Here is an 18,059-nt window from a genome sequence, read left to right on the forward strand (position 1 = left end):
TCTGCTCCTGGACTAGGCCTGAGCAAATGGATCTATCTTCCCCAAAAGGAAGGAGTTTTAAAAAATTAAAATGGCAGAAAATAAATAAATAATAGATTACCATCAATCTGGAAACAGTTCCCTCATTCTCTCTTTTTTTTTTTTTTTTTTTTTTGGCTGCACTGCACTGCTTGTGGGATTTTTAGTTACCCGACGAGCGATCTAACCCAGGCCCTCAGCAATGAGAGCGTGGAGTCCTAACCACCGGATCGCCAGGGAAATACCCTTTCCTTCATTCTTTGATTTAATTTTTTTTTTTTTTTTTTTGCGCAATACGCTGGCCTCTCACTGTCGTGGCCTCTCCCGTTGCGGAGCACAGGCTCCGGACGTGCAGACTCAGCGGCCATGGCTCACGTGCCCTGCCGCTCCGTGGCATGTGGGATCTTCCCGGACCGGGGCACGAACCTGTGTCCCCTGCATCGGGGGACTCTCAACCACTGCGCCACCAGGGAAGCCCTATTTAATAATTTTTTTATTGACCACCTGCTATGCACCTGATGCTCTGCTAGGTACCCAAGAATCAGTGGATGGATAAACAAGGTCCTACTGTATAGCACAGGGAACTATATTCAATATCCTGTGATAAACCATAATGGAAGAGAATATTTTAAAAGAATATATAGGGACTTCCCTGGTGGAGCAGTGCTTAAGAATCCGCCTGCCAGTGCAGGGGACATGGGTTCGAGCCCTGGTCCAGGAAGATCCCACATGCTGCGGAGCAACTAAGCCCATGCGCCACAACTACTGAGCCTGCGCTCTAGAGCCCGCAAGCCACAACTGCTGAGCCCACGTGCCACAACTGCTGAAGCCTGTGTGCCTAGAGCTCCTGCTCAGCAACAAGAGAAGCCACCACAATGAGAAACACACTCACCGCAACGAAGAGTAGCCCCTGCTTGCTCGCCACAACTAGAGAAAGCCCGCACGCAGCAACGAAGACCCAACGCAGCCAAAAATAAATAAAAAAATAAAACATTTTTTTAAAAGACTATATATATATACACGTATAACTGAATCGCTTTGTTGTACAGAAGAAATTAACACAACACTGTAAATTAACTATACTTCAATTTAAAAAAAAAAAAAGAATCAGTGAAGAGCCAGGCATATATGAAGGGGTCCTCGCCCCCATGGAGATTACAGTCTATCAGATAAGGTAGACATTAGTAAAATACCGCTACAGATGAATAAATGACTGCAGTCTACAAGAAATGCTTTGAGAACTTATTCTAGAAATACCCCACCTGACCTGTGGAGTCCAGCGGCTTTCCTGCCGAAGCTGCATTTGGGCTGCACTCTGCAGAATCCCTAGGAAGCTCGGAAGCCCACAAAGAAAAGCCGTCATGTTCCAAGCAGACAACAGCATGTGCAATGGCCCTGTGAGGAAGGAATGTGATGTGAGCGCTAAGCCGCACCACTGAGTCAGAGAGAGCGTGGGGGTGGGGGGGTGGGGGGGCACTGAGGAGGGCGGGGGGGGGCTGAGCAGGCCCAGGCGGTGGGCCAAGGCAGGGCTTGGGGCTTTATCCTGGGCGGCAACATTGCGGGGAGTAAGTAGGAGAGTAACTGAATCCGATTTGTATTTTCTTTTTTTTTTTTATAAAGTGAATGGTTTATTTATTTATTTATTTATTTTTGGCTGCGTTGGGTCTCTGTTGCTGCACGTGGGCTTTTCTCTAGTTGCGGTGAGTGGGGACTACTCTTCCTTGTGGTGCGCGGGCTTCAGTAGTTGTGACCCACGGCTCTAGAGCGCAGGCTCAGTAGCTGTGACGCACGGGCCCTGTTGCTCCGCGGCATGTGGGATCTTCCCAGACCAGGGCTCGAACCCGTGTCCCCTGCATTGGCAGGCAGACTCTCAACCACTGCACCACCAGGAAGCCCTGCGTTTTCTTTTGATGTGCATTTTTAAAAGTGCACCTTGCAGACATAGAAAACAAACTTATGGTTACCAAAGGGGATATGGGAGAGGGGCCAGGGATAAATTAGGAGCTGAGCATTAACAAATACACACTACTCTATATAAAACAGATAAAAAACAGGTTCCACTGTATAGCACAGGGAACTGGATTTAATATCTTGTAATAACCTAGAATGAAAAAGAATCTAGAAAAGAAGAGAGAGAGGAATCACTCTGCCGTACACCAGAAATTAACACAACATTGTAAGTCAACTATACTTCAATTAAAAAAAAAAAAGCACCCTGGCAAGGGGCCCAAGGGACTCTTCTATGACACAGGAAGTGTTCTATATCACAGTGTGATTGTAAGTAGAAATCCATCGAGTACTTTCTGCATTCTATTACATTTAGTATTATACCTGAGCAAAAAAATAACAAAGGGGGCTGTGACTGGCCAAGCCTGGCTCCCTCCACCCTTGTGGCCCCAGAGAAGAGGTGCTGTGAGGGTCGCACCTACCAAAACCACAGGGTTGGAGCTGGAAAAACAGCTCCTGAAAGAAGAGAGATTTTAATACCTGCCTCACAGGATCCTTGGAAGGTTGAAACGTGCTGAAGCACAGATCTACCACCAAATAGGCATTAAAGAAATGTTAGCGTTCATCCTTCCTCGGTGTCTCCTGTAAATGAGAATTGGAGGTCCGGCTCCATTACATCATTAAATACGGAAAGGTAGATGAGATGGTGTCTCCTAAAGGCCGAGTGTCCTTGATGACACAGTAGATGCACAATAACCAGGAAAGGAAGGAGGCGGGGGAGAGGGAAAGGGAATTCTCCCTGGAGCTTTCTGCCCTTCCCTAAGCAAGCAGCAGGTCAGGTCGGGGGTGTGGAAACTCCAGGAGAACATTGGTGGGGCCTTTGGCTGCCTGCCCGCCCCCTCCCCAACCATGTGCCCACCGCCAGGGGGCAGGGCCCGGTAAGACAGGTGGCTGGCTTCCAGGAGGATCGGGTGGGCCACAGTTGAAAATGCTGACTTGGGTCCTCAGTGGGCAAGAGATCTCTCTCACTGGGTACTGCGCCTGCTCTGGGCTCTAACACCACTCTCTGGGCTCCGGGGACCCGGTAAGATGGCCAGTCACACATGAGCAGAGGGCAGAAGGTTGGTATGGTTTTATGAAATTTTTCTTTCAGTTATATAGATATAAACATTTGCAGGTTGTGATAAAAATGAATTTCGTACTGAGAGCTGCTGCCACAGTAGTTAGAGTCACTGCTCTAGATAATGGTACTGTTAAGTTTTATCGTGGAAGAGTGAAGTCCTTTATTGTGACAGAGTCCAGAACCCTGGCCCTGGTCCCAGGACTGGGTGGAGGGGGCGGAGGAGGTAGAATGCCTGGGCTCGGTCTGGAAGCAGCTCCATTGAGGTGGGCAGCTAGGGGAGGTAGGGAGATGGGCCCTTGGGTGGGAGCCCAGGGCCTGGGAAGCCTAGACGCCAGGGAAAGGAGCCCTGGGAGACCTCACAGCAGGACCAGAACCTGAGCTTCCTGCGCCAGGCTGTCCCAACGACTGGACCCTCTGCATGGGTTTGTTCATTCTCCTTTAGTGTTTGGGAAAGTCTGAAAATGCCCCCATCTCAGCCATTCTAAGTGAGGGCATGTTCCACACTTAGTTCAGCACTAAGGGGCCAGCGTGTCTGCCGGGGAGTCCACGGGTGGTGGCAGTGGAGCCACTGCTCCACCCAGCCCCGCTCCTGCCCCAACAAGACAAGCAAAAACCCTTTACACACTTCACAGGACCCATCCACACCCAAAGACACACAGCACGCCCTCCACCTGCAAACACAGAACGCACACACCCTTTACACACTCAGCTGTCTATGGTACAAACACTGCAGGTAAATGGGTGGAAAGGGGTGGTGAGGTACCATGGGGGTGGGCGTGACTGTGAGCGAGGTACGGAAGGGGCCATCTGTCAATGCCAAATCCTATACTATCTTGGCTTTTAGAAATTGTGCGTGTGACACACCCAGCTGCTGAGAATGGACTCTGGGCCTCTGAAGGGACGGGAAAACCAGGATTCCTTGTCCCTAGCTGCTAAGGAATGAAGATGTACAAAAACACCTCTGGCCACCGAGGAAATGCCATGTGCCTGGCTGAGGAGGAGGAGGACAGGCTGGAGAACTGGACGGTCCTGGGTTCGAATCCCAGTCAGCCACTTTTTAATTAGGCCAATTGCTTGGTCTCTCTGGACCTGGTCCTGAGGCCGACCTCCTGTGAGGTCTACGGGAAAGGAAATCTCCTGATACTCCAATCTAAAACCTGCTCTGTGCCCCAACAGGGTTTGTTGCCCAGATCAAATGAAATGGGGTATCTGAAACCAAGGCATCAACGAGGTTTTTCAGCAAAGTCTCCCTGGAGGAGGTCAGACTTTCCTCCACGTGTCCCCCAACCCCAGCCTTCTGATCCCAGAGGGAGGCCTCCTGACCATCTGTCTCCCACCCCATTGACAGACAAGGGCTGCACACAGCAAAATGTGCTGGCAGAGCCAGCTGAAGCTTTATTCTGAAAAAGACACTTGGATTGGCTTTTGGGGGGGCGTGGGCAAGAGAGGGAGCCCCAGGCAGTTGACTCCCCCAGGGGTGGGCTAAGGACAGGACTGAGCCTCAGGTCTTTGGTTCCAACACTCCCCTGCACAACTCCTTCTTGCAGGAGCAAGTGAGCTGGGGAGGCTGGGAGGGATCGCGGGAGCCTTTCACTTAGGCAGGATGTCAGAGGACTCGGACACCAGCTTCCCATCACGGGTCTCAATCTTCTTCACAACCACAGCCTTGGAACTGGTACGGCTGAAGGAGCCAGAGCCCCCTCCAGAGCCCAAGCTGGACTGGTAGGAGCTCAGGCCGTAGTTGAAGCCAGGGTTCCCATAGGGTGAGGTCAGCCCACCTGGTCAGGAACAGAGGCAGCCACGTGAGCACAGGAGCCCATGCGCCCATAAGGGGCCACGCCCCCTTCTCCCTGCTACTCCGGACCGGACGTGGTCCCCAGGGATAGGGAACCCCCCTGGTTCACTCCTCCAAGATGGTTGGGGAAAACCAGGAGCAGGGCAGGAGAGAGCTTTGCTATCAGCTACGTGACCTTGGACAAGGCATTTAACTGGGCCCCAGCTTCCTCAGCTATACCGGAGGGAACTGTATAGGAGCTGCCTCCTGCCCTGCCCCCCCAGGACCAGGACACTCACCTGAGTACCCGCTGGTGGTCTTGGTGTGGATGCTCATGTTCTGCATCCCAGATTCCAGCCTGTACCCAGAGGACACATGGGATGTCAGGACCAACCCCTGGCCCTATCCCAGGACAACAGGACTCAAGTCCCACCCCTCCCCACCCCAGGTCCCAGGGATGGGGCGCCAGGGCCGGTCAGAGAACGCCCACACCCACCGGCTCTCCTCGCCCTCCAGCAGCTTGCGGTAGGTGGCGATCTCCACGTCCAGCGCCAGCTTGACGTTCATCAGCTCCTGGTATTCGCGCAGCTGCCGCGCCATGTCCTGCTTGGCAGTTCTCAGCGCGGCCTCCAGCTCGGCCAGCTTGGCCTGAGCATCCTTGACGGCCAGCTCCCCACGCTGCTCCGCATCGGCAATGGCGGCCTCCAGGGAAGCCCTCTGGCGGGGAGGGGACGGGTAAGCAGTTAGAGCAGAGTCTGCTTGCCTCGTCCCCTCCTCCCCCGGCACCCGCTCTCCCTTTCCCCTCCTTTAGGGACCCCCTCTCCCCGACCTGGACTAACCAACTCCACCTGGCTCAATCCAAGAAAATGCTACAAGGGGGTGAGAGTCAGGAAGCGGAACGGGGAAACATGAGCAGCTTCCAGCCACTTCCGCGCGCAAACTTCTCACCTGGGACGCTGTGCGGTGTTATCCCCACCCCCAGCTGGACTAGATCTCTGCTTTCTAAACTTCCTTAAAGCATCAGAGCCCAATCTTACCCTGATATATAAGACAGATACAATAAAGCAGGCTTGGGGGACCCATCCTGGACCCCCAACCTACCTGCCCGGCCCCTCACACAGGGGCCTCCTCAGCACCCCTCAGCCTCCCAGGAGCAGTCTGGACTCCAGCTGCCCCTCCAACTCCTGACTCTGGTCTAGGATTCCTTCCCCAACCCCCAGACCCCTCACTCCTCCTGCATTATCTCCTCTCACCCGGAGGTGTCCCAAGACCCTCTCCCACCCCCAGCCCAGCCCGTACCTGGCCTTTGAGGACCTCGATCTCAGCCTGGAGTTGGTTGATGTTCCGGTTCATCTCGGAAATCTCCGTCTTCGTGCGACGGAGGTCATCCCCGTGCTTCCCAGCCAAGGTCTGCAGCTCCTTGTACTGCAGATATGAAACAAGGAGTGAGGTTGAGAGGGGACCCCCCGGTCCCTCCGAGGGAGAATGCCCTCTCGGCCAAGTCACCAGAACCCAGGTCATCTCTCCCCTACCCGCCTCTACACCTCTGGGCACGGGGACGTCCCTGTCCCCCAGCACTACGCGGCAGCCCAGCTCGCAGCAGGCAGCGTCCAGTTTGAAATCCTGCTCCCTCCTCAAGGACTAGGGCACAGAACCTGCCAGAAGGGGACACCAGCCTATAGTGACGCTGCTCTTCACCTTCATCTGGTACATGGTCTCGGCCTCAGCCCGGCTGCGGTTGGCGATCTCCTCATACTGGGCCTTGACCTCGGCGATGATGCCATCCAGGTCCAGAGAGCGGCTGTTGTCCATGGACAGGACCACGGAGGTGTCAGAAATCTGCGACTGCATCTCGCGGATCTCCTGTGGTGGGGAAGGGAGGTGGTGAGGCCCTGGGCCCGCATACAAGGAGTTCCCTTCTGCAGAAGGGCCTTCCGTAAAGGACAAGACAGTGGGAGTTAGGGCTGGAGAGAAGGCAAAGTTCCTAAAGAAGGAAAATGGGTCAAAGACCTGGAACTTGGAGGGAAGTAAAGATGAAATGAGGCCAGGATAAAAGGAAATCTGGCTTTGGGCGAGAAACCAGAGGGGCAGAGCCCTTCCGTGCTCTCAGCTACCAGTATGGCGCCCACAGAGGGCTCTCATTCGGCCCAAAGAATCTAACTAAGGCCCTGGGGACAGAGCAGGCCTGAGCTGCAGCTGGGTCACCACTCTGTGTATGGTGACCTTGGACAGGCTATTTCAGTTCTCTGAGCCCATTTTCTCATCTGTGAAGTGGGATAATAAACCCTCCCTCATGCAGGGGGACAGAACATATAGAACATCCATGCCGGGCTACTATTGGCAGCTGTAATTATTCAGTGGTGGGCCCTTGTCTGTTGGTGCGCTGGGGGCTGGGAGGGGCCTCTGACGGGGCTGGGGAACCTCAGTCTCCAGCGCCCAAGAACGTACCTCTTCATACAGTTGCCTGTAGAAGTTGATCTCGTCAGTCAGCCCTTCCAGGCGGGACTCCAGCTCTACCTTGTTCATGTAAGCTTCATCCACATCCTGCGGGGCAGGGGGAGGGGAGCCTGAGCTGAGTGCCCACTCCTGACGCCAAGCCAGGGGCACCCAACGGCCTGGACTTGGAACTTTCTAACTAGTTGTCTTTCCCACCTCACTATGTGTGGCCTGACCCAGTCCAGTCTCTGCCCCATCACACCTGCATCCCCAGCCCCAGCACTCTTACCTCTGCTTCCTACACACACCCTTCCCTCTCCCCCACTCCCCTCCCCCTCCCCTCCTCCTTCTCCTCCAGGAAGCCTTCTATAGCCAGACCTCAAATTCTACTGCTCCGTTTTCTTAACCATGTTCCAACATTGATGTCCAGAGTTCTGTCCAAATACACCGAACTACCTCTCTGTCCTTCTATGCTAGATACCTAGGAGGCACCCAAATGTCGTCCCATTACTTAGAAACATTTAGGAACAGAAAGCCTCTAGCCTGAGTCTCTAAGCGCCAGCTTCCAGTGTCTGGTGGGGGAATGGGTACTCCCTCACCTTCTTGATGATGACAAATTCATTCTCCATGTCTGTGCGCTTTTGGATCTCTTCCTCATACCTGGTGAGACAGATATAATCAGAGGATGGAGGCAAAGGTGAGGTTGCTGTGGGTCTTTCCAGGGGGACAAGGATAGCTAGAAAATTCAGTTAATGGGAATGCAAGAAGATATGAGATGGCTGGTCTGGTCCTTCTGCCCCAACCAGCTACTGTTTCCCCACCCTTACTGCATGCTATCATCAGCCAGTGGGGGGCCTGGAGCAGGAAATCTCTCTCCAGATCCACGAATACACATTGGATTAGGCATATGAGGAGGATTAGCAACCGGCACTGACATGAAACCTCAGACAGAACTTTCTGGAATGTGCTGGAAATCAGGGGTAAGGAAGAAATAGAGTCTAGGGCTATTAGTATACAAGAGAGCCTGTTGGCTACCTCTGTCTCCCATTTTAGGTTTACTGTGTAAACATTAGCAGATAATTTGTTGTCCAAATTGGGACAGCTCTGAGATTGAAGGGGCAAGGGAGGTGCTATTAACAATGGGCATAAACCTAGACTGTCCTGAGAAAACCTTGTCCTGGGGTCACTCTAATTATATAAGACTGCACTGCCCAGCAAGCAGAGGGCCTTGGTGTCTTAGGCCTCTGGTCCCAAGGGGCCGGGCAGGGTGGGATGACAGAGGCTCACTTGGTCTTGAAGTCCTCCACCAGCCCCTGCATGTTGCCAAGCTCCACTTCCAGCTTCAGCTTCTCCTGGGCCAGGGTTTCCAGCTGCCGCCGGAGGTTGTTGATGTAGCTCTCAAACATGTTGTCTATGTTGCTCCGGGCTGTCTTCTGCTGCTGCAGGAGGTTCCATTTGGTCTCCAAAATCTTGTTCTGCTGCTCCAGGTGCCGCACCTGCACGATGAGGCAGAAAGGTCCATATCGCACATCAGGCCAGGGCTCAAAGTCTGGCATGAAGCAAGCACTGTCTTTTCCCCTCATCCAACTCCCCAAGCAGTGGGGTCTCCGGAACCCCATTAGTGCTGAGTTGGGGGGAAAGAAGGGGATACATGGTTGTAAGAGGATAGCTAGCAGTTTATGTTGAAGCTATATTTGCAAAACAAATGGTTCTTATCGACTTCGATTGTAATATTGCAGTCAATAAAAGTAGCCAAGTTTTAATTAACACTTTATATATGATTGAAAAAAATGTAGATTGTTCACAGCAAATAATATTATCATCATGATTATTATTTGGAGTGGCTTTGAGGGACTCATTGACTATAAGGAAACTTTAGCCCTACAGCCTGGAGAGCATTCGCCAGAAGACCTAGGTTTTAGCCAAACACTGCTACCTGATCTTGAATTACTTCCCCTCTCTGAGCCTGGGTCTCCTCAGCCCTGCAATGGCTTAGAAGAACTCAGGCGAGCCCTATCCAGAGCCCCACCCCTGTGCAGAAGTCACTTTTAGCCAGGGATAGCAAAACGCAGTCAAGAAGTAAAGTGAAGGTTGCTTAAAGCCAAGGAACCAGCAAGCACTTCCGAAAATCTGGGGAGCGCCGGTTTCCCAGGGGACTCCAATTCCTAAAGTTGCTAATCTGCCCCAGGATTTCCCTCCTTCCGCTCCCAAAATGCCTCCCAGGAGCTAGTCAGCAGGGAGGGGCTGAGCCTCCAGCGCGCTGCGGGCCCTGGGGCCCCTGAGGAGGCAAACCCCCGAGGCTGCAAAACCCGGCCTGGCGCCTTCCATGGGAAAGCAGAGCCAGTTCGTTGGGGCGGAGCCGGGGTAGTAGGGAGGAGTGAGAGGGGACTAGTGCCGAGCGGGGAGAGGGGCGTTAGCGGACAGACGCCTTATCTAAAGCCGTAAATCGTGGGGTTTAACAGGACGTGAAACGCAGGTGGGGTGTCGCACGCCCGCGGACTTTGAATCCTGGATGGGCTTTTCCGAAGCCAGGCCCTGGCGTCCACCCCACACCGATACACGCCCCCAGGCAGAGGAGCGTGTCCCCAGTACCGCGGGCCTCGGCCCCGCCCGGCGCCGCCCACATGGCCGGCTCCCGGGGCCCTGGCCAAGTTATGACTCATCTTGACGCCCCCAACACTTGGGCCCCGGTACGCCGAAGGCCTGGATCAATATTTGCCTGTTTGAATCAAGACAGCTGCTTCCTTCTCCCAGAATCCTATCAATCTCCTATTTTAAAAAAAAAAAAAATTTAAAGCACGGGAGCACTGTTGAGAAGCCCTTGGGGCCATGCTAGGGAGAAGGGTGAACCTGAGGGAGGAACTGCCCTCCCACACGCCAGTTGAACAGGTGGGACTCTTCCAGAGCTGAAAGCTTTACAGACGATCAGACCCCGAGTTGGGGTGAGATGGGCGAGTGAGGGAGGGAGCCCCAAGATTTAGAGTCCGAAGCCGCCCGGACCCCCTCTCTATCCCTTCCCCAGCCCAAACCAAAGTGCATGGGGCCGGGGGAGGGCGCCGAGACATCCGTCGGAAGCGGGAGCGGTGCCAGAGTGGGTGGGGCCCAGCAGGACGCCAGGGAGGGGCTGGAGATGTGCCCACCGAGGGTGGGGTGACCAAGAGAAAGGGCTGGGATCCTGGTCCGGCCCCAGGCACCGCGGGCCACGCAGGGGGAGCCCTCACCTTGTCGATGAAGGAGGCGAACTTGTTGTTCAGGGTCTTGATCTGCTCCTTCTCCTGGGTGCGCACGGCCTGGATGTCGGGGTCCACCTCCAGCTTGAGGGGGCTCAGCAGGCTCTGGTTCACCGTGACAGCTGTGATGCCCCCCAGACCCGGGGCCCCACTGTAACCTGCAGCCAGACTCATGCTGCTGCCCAGGCCGCCCCGGAAGCTGCCGCTGCTGCCCACCCGGGAGAAGGCCGAGGAGCTGATGCGGGTGCCCGGCCCGCTGGTGTACGAGCGGCTGCTGAAGGACCGGGGGCCGGAGGTGGACACCTTGTAGGACTTCTGGGTCACCCTGATGGACATGGTGGAGGCTGGAGAGGAGGCGAGCAGGCTGAAGCACACAGAGACTCGAGGAGTTGCGAAGCTGCTCCTAGGTGGGGTGCAGCTCCCCGGATGGCCTCTTATAAGAAAGAGCCCAGCCCAGGAGGAGGGGATCGGCCTTGTAGCTGAGTGGCTAGGCCCTGAGGGGGCAGGGCCTAACCTGACACCTGCCACCTACAGGCCGGACTCAGGTGGGGGCAGCAGAGAGCTGGGCCCGCCCGGAGCCCACCCCTGCACCACCGCAGAGCCCAGGAAAGGGTAACTCCGTGAATGTGAGAAGTGCAAGGGCTGCCAGCCTCTACCTGTTCCCTAACAGAGCCTTGCGGGGTGGCCCAGCCACTGCAACCCTGGATCCTAGGTCTTATCTCCTTCCCTGCTGTGGGAAATAAATGCACAGACTGAGGAGCAGAGCAGGAAAGCGATCTGTGGCATTTGGGTCTCCTCTGAGCAGCTGACGCCCCAGAGGCACCACCCCGTGTCCTTCGTGTTCTTCTCTCCACTTGGAGTGATTATGAAGGTCTGCCGAGTTTGGAGGACAGGGCTGGGTTCCGAATCCTTGAACCCGAGGTCAACCATTTGCCCAGTCTCTCCTTAGTTACTGCTGTGCCCCCAGCCCTTGGTGCAATGCCAAGAGGGGCTGGGTAAACATTTGTGAAATGAATGAATGAACACACACACACACAGGCTGTCTTCCCTCTGGGGCTGTACATGCAAGTTAACGTGAGGTCCAACACAGCACTTGTCCTGGACACAACCCCGTGTCTTTCTCTCTTCCAAGGATCACAGGATTGAGCTTCCCTGGTGGCACGGTGGTTGAGAGTCCGCCTGCCGATGCAGGGGACACAGGTTCATGCCCCGGTCCGGGAGGATCCCGCATGCCGCGGAGCAGCTGGGCCCGTGAGCCATGGCCGCTGAGCCTGCGCGTCCGGAGCCTGTGCTCCGCGACGGGAGAGGCCACAACAGTGAGAGGCCCACGTACCGCAAAAAAATAAATAAGTAAAAAATAAAAAGATCACGGGATTCCCTGGGCCGGGCTGAAAGACACAGAGGAGGGTGAACAAGAGCCAGTGGGCAGGCTGGGAGAGCGCAGGAGAGCAGGCAGCTATGTCGGCGGGGACTTCATCTCATCGCTCTCCTTGCTGCCTGGGGGAGTCATTCCCATAGCTCCCAGTGGGTGAATCACAGGAAAGGAGGCAGAACTGTGGAGTGGGGGGCACCGATGGTGAGTCAACCTGCAGCCACCTGGGCCCTCCTTCTCTTTCTCTTCCCAGGCCCCCAGATGGCCAGAGGAGAAGGGGAAGAGTCCCTGCACCTGTCTCCACAAACCCATTATGAGAATGAGTCAGGAGAGTGGGCTGGGGCACAGCATGCACCTGCAGAAGGCTGGAGAATGGGGAGCTGAGTAAGGCACCCCAGGCCTGGGTGGGGCAGGCTGTGGGTGGAAAACAGGAGGTTTGACTCCCCGAGGCAGAGATTCCAGCTTCGATTCTCTAATGGCTGGGGCTAGATTCTCTGAAAGATCCTGCAGGGCATGAAGTGGGGACTGGATAGCTGTTAACTAGAGACCAACAGATCCCCTGGGGGTAGAGGGACAGATGGCCCACAGCCCCCAACCCCCAACCCAGGGGAGAGGGTGACTGCTACCCTGACCACCTATCACGAGGGGGCAGATGTGCAGATGCCTCCCTATCCTTCTCCGGTAAAGACACCCAGGGTTCCAGAGGACAGGCATAGAGACCCCTACAGAGGGACAGCGAGACCAGAAGCCCCCTCCTTGGAAGAGAGACAAATCCAAAAAGACAGACACACTGATAAGCTCCCCTCGGATCACACACACCAGATCACACACACGTACACACAAAAGGACACACTTTGAAGTCCCTTCCGGAAAGACAAAGACTCTTAGAAGGGACGCAGAGACCACATCCCTTTCTCCCCACCCCTCTTTTCTCCTCCCCACCCTCCCCAGCCCTGGCCTCCTGCCACACGGAACCAGGCAGTACCTGTTTGTACCAGGCCCTCTCTCAGCCCCTTTAAACAATGCTTAATTTTCCAAGGAGTGATTTGAATGCATGCTACCCCTTCCCCAACAAACTCCCACACCGTGCAGGAAAGAGAGACTTCACCTTCCTGGGACCAAAGGGAGGGATATGGGCCCGGTGCCAAATCAGGCACAGAGAAGGCGGAAGGAGAGAGGGAGGGGCTGGTCAGACAGGTATGGCAGCCCTGGGGAGGGAGGACGACCAGCTCCCCACTTCTCCTCCCCAACAGAGTACACCTGGGCAGACTTGGAGGGGAGAGACCTCACCTGAAGTCCTGAGCACAGAACTGCAGCCCAGAGCCCTCCCTGAAATCTCAGCCCCTCCACCCGAACTCACCTGGTTCCCTGGTTCCAGGACTGCCTTTTGTTTAAGGTGAGGACAAAGCCGGCTACAAGGGACCCTGTGGTTTTCGGGCTGTAGGGCGGCCCAGATCTCACCCAGGGGGAGTCCCTCTTTGCTGGGGCAGCCCAGAACACTGCAGGGCCGGAAGCGTTTGCATCTCACTTGTCACCACCCTATTGCCCAGAGACCTCAGCCAACCCCTCCCCCATGCCCCAAGCCCAGCCTTGGTGCAAGAGAAGAGACCAAAGCTGCCCTCTCCAGTGGCCTCTGCCTGGGATTCCGGGATGGAGGCAATAGGGGAAGGCCCCAGGACGAGGGCCTAGTGGTGAGGGAACAGAAAACTGCACTAAGGTGGCCCGTGGGGACAACTCCTTGTAAGACTGTCTCTGGCCACTGTGGTCTGCACACTGCTGCCTACCCATTGAAAGGGAAAGTGTTTCTGGTGACTGCCCAACCCAGACGATTCTGCTCCAAACTGCCTTTCCTGGAGATCAGAAGAGGGAAAGAGGAGACGCGTGCCCCCTCCACCCCGATGGTGATGCTCAGGGTGACACCGAGGAGGCCCTGAATCCCTGAGCAGTTGTGTCAAGGCTGAGGGCTTAGATGGGTGAGCAGGGTAGCTCCTATCACTACATCACTCACAATCATCGGAAAAGATGGTCTGAACACGTTCTTCTCAGTGATCAGGAATGGTGACACAAAGACACCACATTCGCAGCCGCGCTATTCACAGCAGCCAAAATGGAAACAACACAAATGTCCACCAACTGATGAATGGAGAAACAAAATGCAACGTCTCCATACGATGGTATATCATTCTCAGTAAAAAGGAATGGATCACCGATACATGCTACCACGCAAGATCACATACTGCATGATTCTGTTTATATGAAACGTCCAGAAGAGGCGAATCTGTAGAGACAGAAAGCAGATCTGAGGTTGCCAAACCACCTCCAGGCTGCGGAGAATGGAGGTAACTGGTAAAGTACGGGGTTTCTTTCTGGAGTGATGAAAATGTTCTAAACTTAATTATGGTGATCGTTGTACAAGCCTGTGAAAATAGTAAAAAAAATCGAATTGTACACTTTAAATGGTTGAATTGTACAGTATGTGAATTATAGCTCAATAAAGCTGTTACGAAAAAGAAAAAGCATAAATTAGCCACATATATAAAGTACGGACTTGGTGGGCCAGCAGACGGGTCAGGGGATAGAAGGGAAGGTAGATTCCCTGCCTCTAGGTTAGTAACCAGGGCAGCATCTCCAAAGCACTGAAATCAGTTTAAAAGATGAGCAATTTAAAATCTTATTGTTGGCATGGAAATAGCTGAGTTTAGCACCAAGGCAGCGAGAATAGTTCATTTAAGTGGGAAGCCACAGATGGTGGGAACACCCATCAGTAAGCCACATCATGAATATAATAAAGTTGATTTGATTGTTGATTTTTGTGCCATGTGCCTCAAGGCCAAAATTGTTCATAGTCGATGCTCGGTAAATGGCGACTATTTGTCTTCGTGATAAACACGGCTCTGATGATTAAAGCCAGCCCAAATGGGAATGGACTGCCTAGAGAGGAAGCAGTCTCCTGTCCCTAGAAGTCTCAAGCCCAAGGTGTGCTAACCAGCTGTCCACTGGGCTCACTGTAGGAGGATTCCTAAATCAGGTGAGGGTTCGGACGAGAACATCACAATCCTCTCCACTCTGAGAGCCTTGATCCATATTCTACCATCACAGAGCTTTACGCTTTGATTAGGCATCCACGAATGTTCTCCTAACCGAAATGTTGATTTTGATAGAAGATGTGGTTAGAAATTATTAGAACAAGCATGGGGAGAACCTTCCCCATGAGGTAAACCTTCTTAGGGAGGAAAGGAGACAAGCCTGACAGCCTGGAGATGATGAGGTCTCCCACTCACCTTCCCATCCTCACACCCTCGCTTCCACTGACACCAAACCAGAAGAGGCCATCCGTTGGATGGGCAGTCAAGCCTAGCTCAGCTGTTAGAGTCCTTCCCCTTCATTCTGATTGTCTGTCTGGACTTGCACACCAAAATCACCCAGGCTGCACCTGCATGTTTTATAAAGCTTCCTTGGTGCCGCCAGGGTTGAGCACCTGGCTTTGGCTCTGCTCTCACACCAAGACCTCCAGGAACACACTCTTCTCTTCCCCCTGGAAGAATAGGGTAGAGCCCAAGTCCAGTGCACTGCAGGGTCCCTGCTCAGAAAGGATGATACACCTGTGCCTCAGGGGATAAAATAGAGAGTGGCCAGTCCCCAGAGCCTGACACTCCACTGGGGTGGCCAGGGACATAGACAGAGATGGAGAGAGGACCCGAATGGGTCCCACTCATGGAGGGGAGGACAGCATGCAAGAGGCCTGAGTGATGGGAAGTGGGAAGCAGGGAGTCACTGAAGAAGGCTCCCCAGGAGGATGGGACCCTAAGGAAGTAATCACACAGCCCAGCCCCACTACACAGCTCCACTGCAAGAAAGCTTTCCTAAAGGTGTGTCAGGTAACCAGACAGGAGCGCAGGAGGGAAAAAGGAACAGCAAGGACCTGGGCCTCAGCTACAGCACCCCACACACACACACCACCACCCCCTCCAGCACTGAGAATTACCCATGGCCTGGGCTGCTGGGCAATGGAGCTATTGTCCAGAGGTTTTTTGTTCTGAATTTCCTGCCCAGCAACCTGAGGACCAAGGTGGGGAGTCAGGGGCAGGGACCCCAGGCCTTTATTCCATCCTGGTTTTGTTCACTCATTCATTCACTTGTCCACTCATTTACTTATCAGGCAGTAGCCTAAAAAGTATGGTGAGATAGTTTTTTGGTTCCCTTCACACCAGTTCAGTACAGGTAGGAGCCTCCTATGACCAAAGCAAGGTGTGGCCTGAAGGCTTCTGTTGAAAGGTGAATATTAGGAGTCCTTCTTCATTAATTCAGTATATTGGTGGGTGGCTATACATTGGGCACGTGCTGGGAAGGCTCTGAGGGAACTGGATCCCCAATGGTCTTCACTGTGTGCAGGGAGAGAGAGACAGACACATAATGCCACTTATTCTAATAGGGTAATAATAATACTGATATGGTACAAAAATGTCTTCCAAGTATTAATTCATTTACACTACGTAAGAACCCTATAAAGTAAGTGCTATAATACCATTTTTACCTGATGAGCCACAGAGAGGTTAAGAAACATACCCAGACTCACACAGCAGTGTGGCTCTTTCTCCAAGGCCCTAACCACTATATCACACTTCCTGTATAATGATGAGAAGCAAGAAGAGTGGTGTGGGCGTTTAGCAGCCCAGAGACTGTCCTCAGATCAGCAAACTGGCACTATCAGGGGCAGGGCTTGAGAGATGGGGGGCATACCTTGATGAAAAGAGGACCAGAGTGTCAGAGTTGGGTCCAAGGGTCCTCCAAGGAGGCAGGAGGACTGGTGAGGTGGAGAAGCATGCTGAAGTGAGCTCCCTCACTGCCACATTGCCTGAAGTTGGTCTTGTCCGGGATGCACTTCTGATTGTCCATTTTTCAGCCCACACCCCCCAGCCTCAGAGAAATCTAGGGGTCTGCTTGAAAAGGGGAGCTCTTTGTGGTCTGAAAAACACCCGCCCGGCACCCCCTTAAAAACCCATAACTAGGGACTTCCCCGCTGGCGCAGTTGTTAAGACTCCACGATCCCAGTGCAGGGGGCCCAGGTACGATCCCTGGTCAGGGAACTAGATCCCACATGCCGCAACTAAGAGTTTGCATGCCACAACTAAGGAGCCCACAAGCCACAACTAAGGAGCACACCTGTCACAACTAAGACCAGGCACAACCTAATTAATTAATTTAATTAATTAAAATAAACATTTTTTAAAAACCATAACTAGTGTGGTTGGACAAGAACCTTTGGGGAGGGATAAATTAGGAGTTTGGAATTAACAGATACTACTGTATATAAAATAAATAAACAACGAGGACCTACTGTATAGCACAGGGAACTGTATTCAATACCTTGCAATAACCTATAATGGAAAAGGATCTGAAAAAGAATATACATATATATATGTATGTATAACTGAATCACTTTGCCGTATACCTGAGACTAACACAACACTGTAGATCAACCACATTTCAATTAAAAAAAAAGAACCTTTGAACGCCCTGATACCCTGTACTTGCCAGGGTCCCAGGGTAGGGCCCACTCTCACACAGTAGCTCAGGCACCCCTCCCAGCCCTGGGTGAAGAGGAGGGGCCCTTTCTTGCTCTCCTGACATACAGGAGCAGTGACCCTTCCACACCTAGTACAGAAGAGAGAGTTGCACAACATTGGTGGGGTCATGAAAAGTTACGGGCAAGGCGTGGTCCTCTGAGAGTTCTCCGGGTATCTGGATCTCATTCCACCTCACCCCAGGAAACAGCCACTGCTTAGGCCATTCCCAGCCTTCTCCACGGTCGTGTCGTGACTTACAGGAAATGATCATTCATATATGGCAAGCTGGGGTAAATGAAAAGGTCTGCTTGGGACTAGTTGTGGTCAGGCCAGAGGCTCTGGCCACCCAAGGCCTCCCTCTGACACTCAGAGGGCTGGTGGGACCAATGTATCACACAAGTATAGCCCACTCTCGGCACAAATGGTGTGACCAGGCACCCTGGCGGGGAAGCTCTGGTTTGGGGAGACCATTCTGTTCTGATGAAGTGAAGAGCTGAGGTTGAAACAGGAAGGAATGGGATGCAATCAGCTAAGGCCCAGCCCACCTTGGAGAGAAGCCCAGGTGGCACGGTGATTAAGAATCCACCTGCCG

General features: G+C 53.5%; 1 protein-coding gene across 1 annotated transcript; it reads right to left on the minus strand.

Annotated features, from left to right (window-relative positions):
- Positions 1-4,448: 4,448 nt before the first annotated feature.
- On the minus strand, positions 4,449-10,947 carry KRT8 (keratin 8). The gene is made up of 9 exons (XM_060024824.1): positions 10,520-10,947; positions 8,586-8,794; positions 7,898-7,958; positions 7,311-7,406; positions 6,561-6,725; positions 6,162-6,287; positions 5,359-5,579; positions 5,162-5,220; positions 4,449-4,866 (listed from the first exon to the last, which is right to left on the minus strand). Exons 1-9 carry the CDS (start codon positions 10,862-10,864, stop codon positions 4,679-4,681), a joined length of 1,470 nt encoding a protein of 489 aa, XP_059880807.1. The 5' UTR covers positions 10,865-10,947; the 3' UTR covers positions 4,449-4,678.
- Positions 10,948-18,059: the final 7,112 nt, after the last annotated feature.

Source organism: Delphinus delphis, chromosome 11 (genome assembly GCF_949987515.2).
Source record: "Delphinus delphis chromosome 11, mDelDel1.2, whole genome shotgun sequence".
Classification (NCBI taxonomy): Eukaryota; Metazoa; Chordata; class Mammalia; order Artiodactyla; family Delphinidae; genus Delphinus; species Delphinus delphis.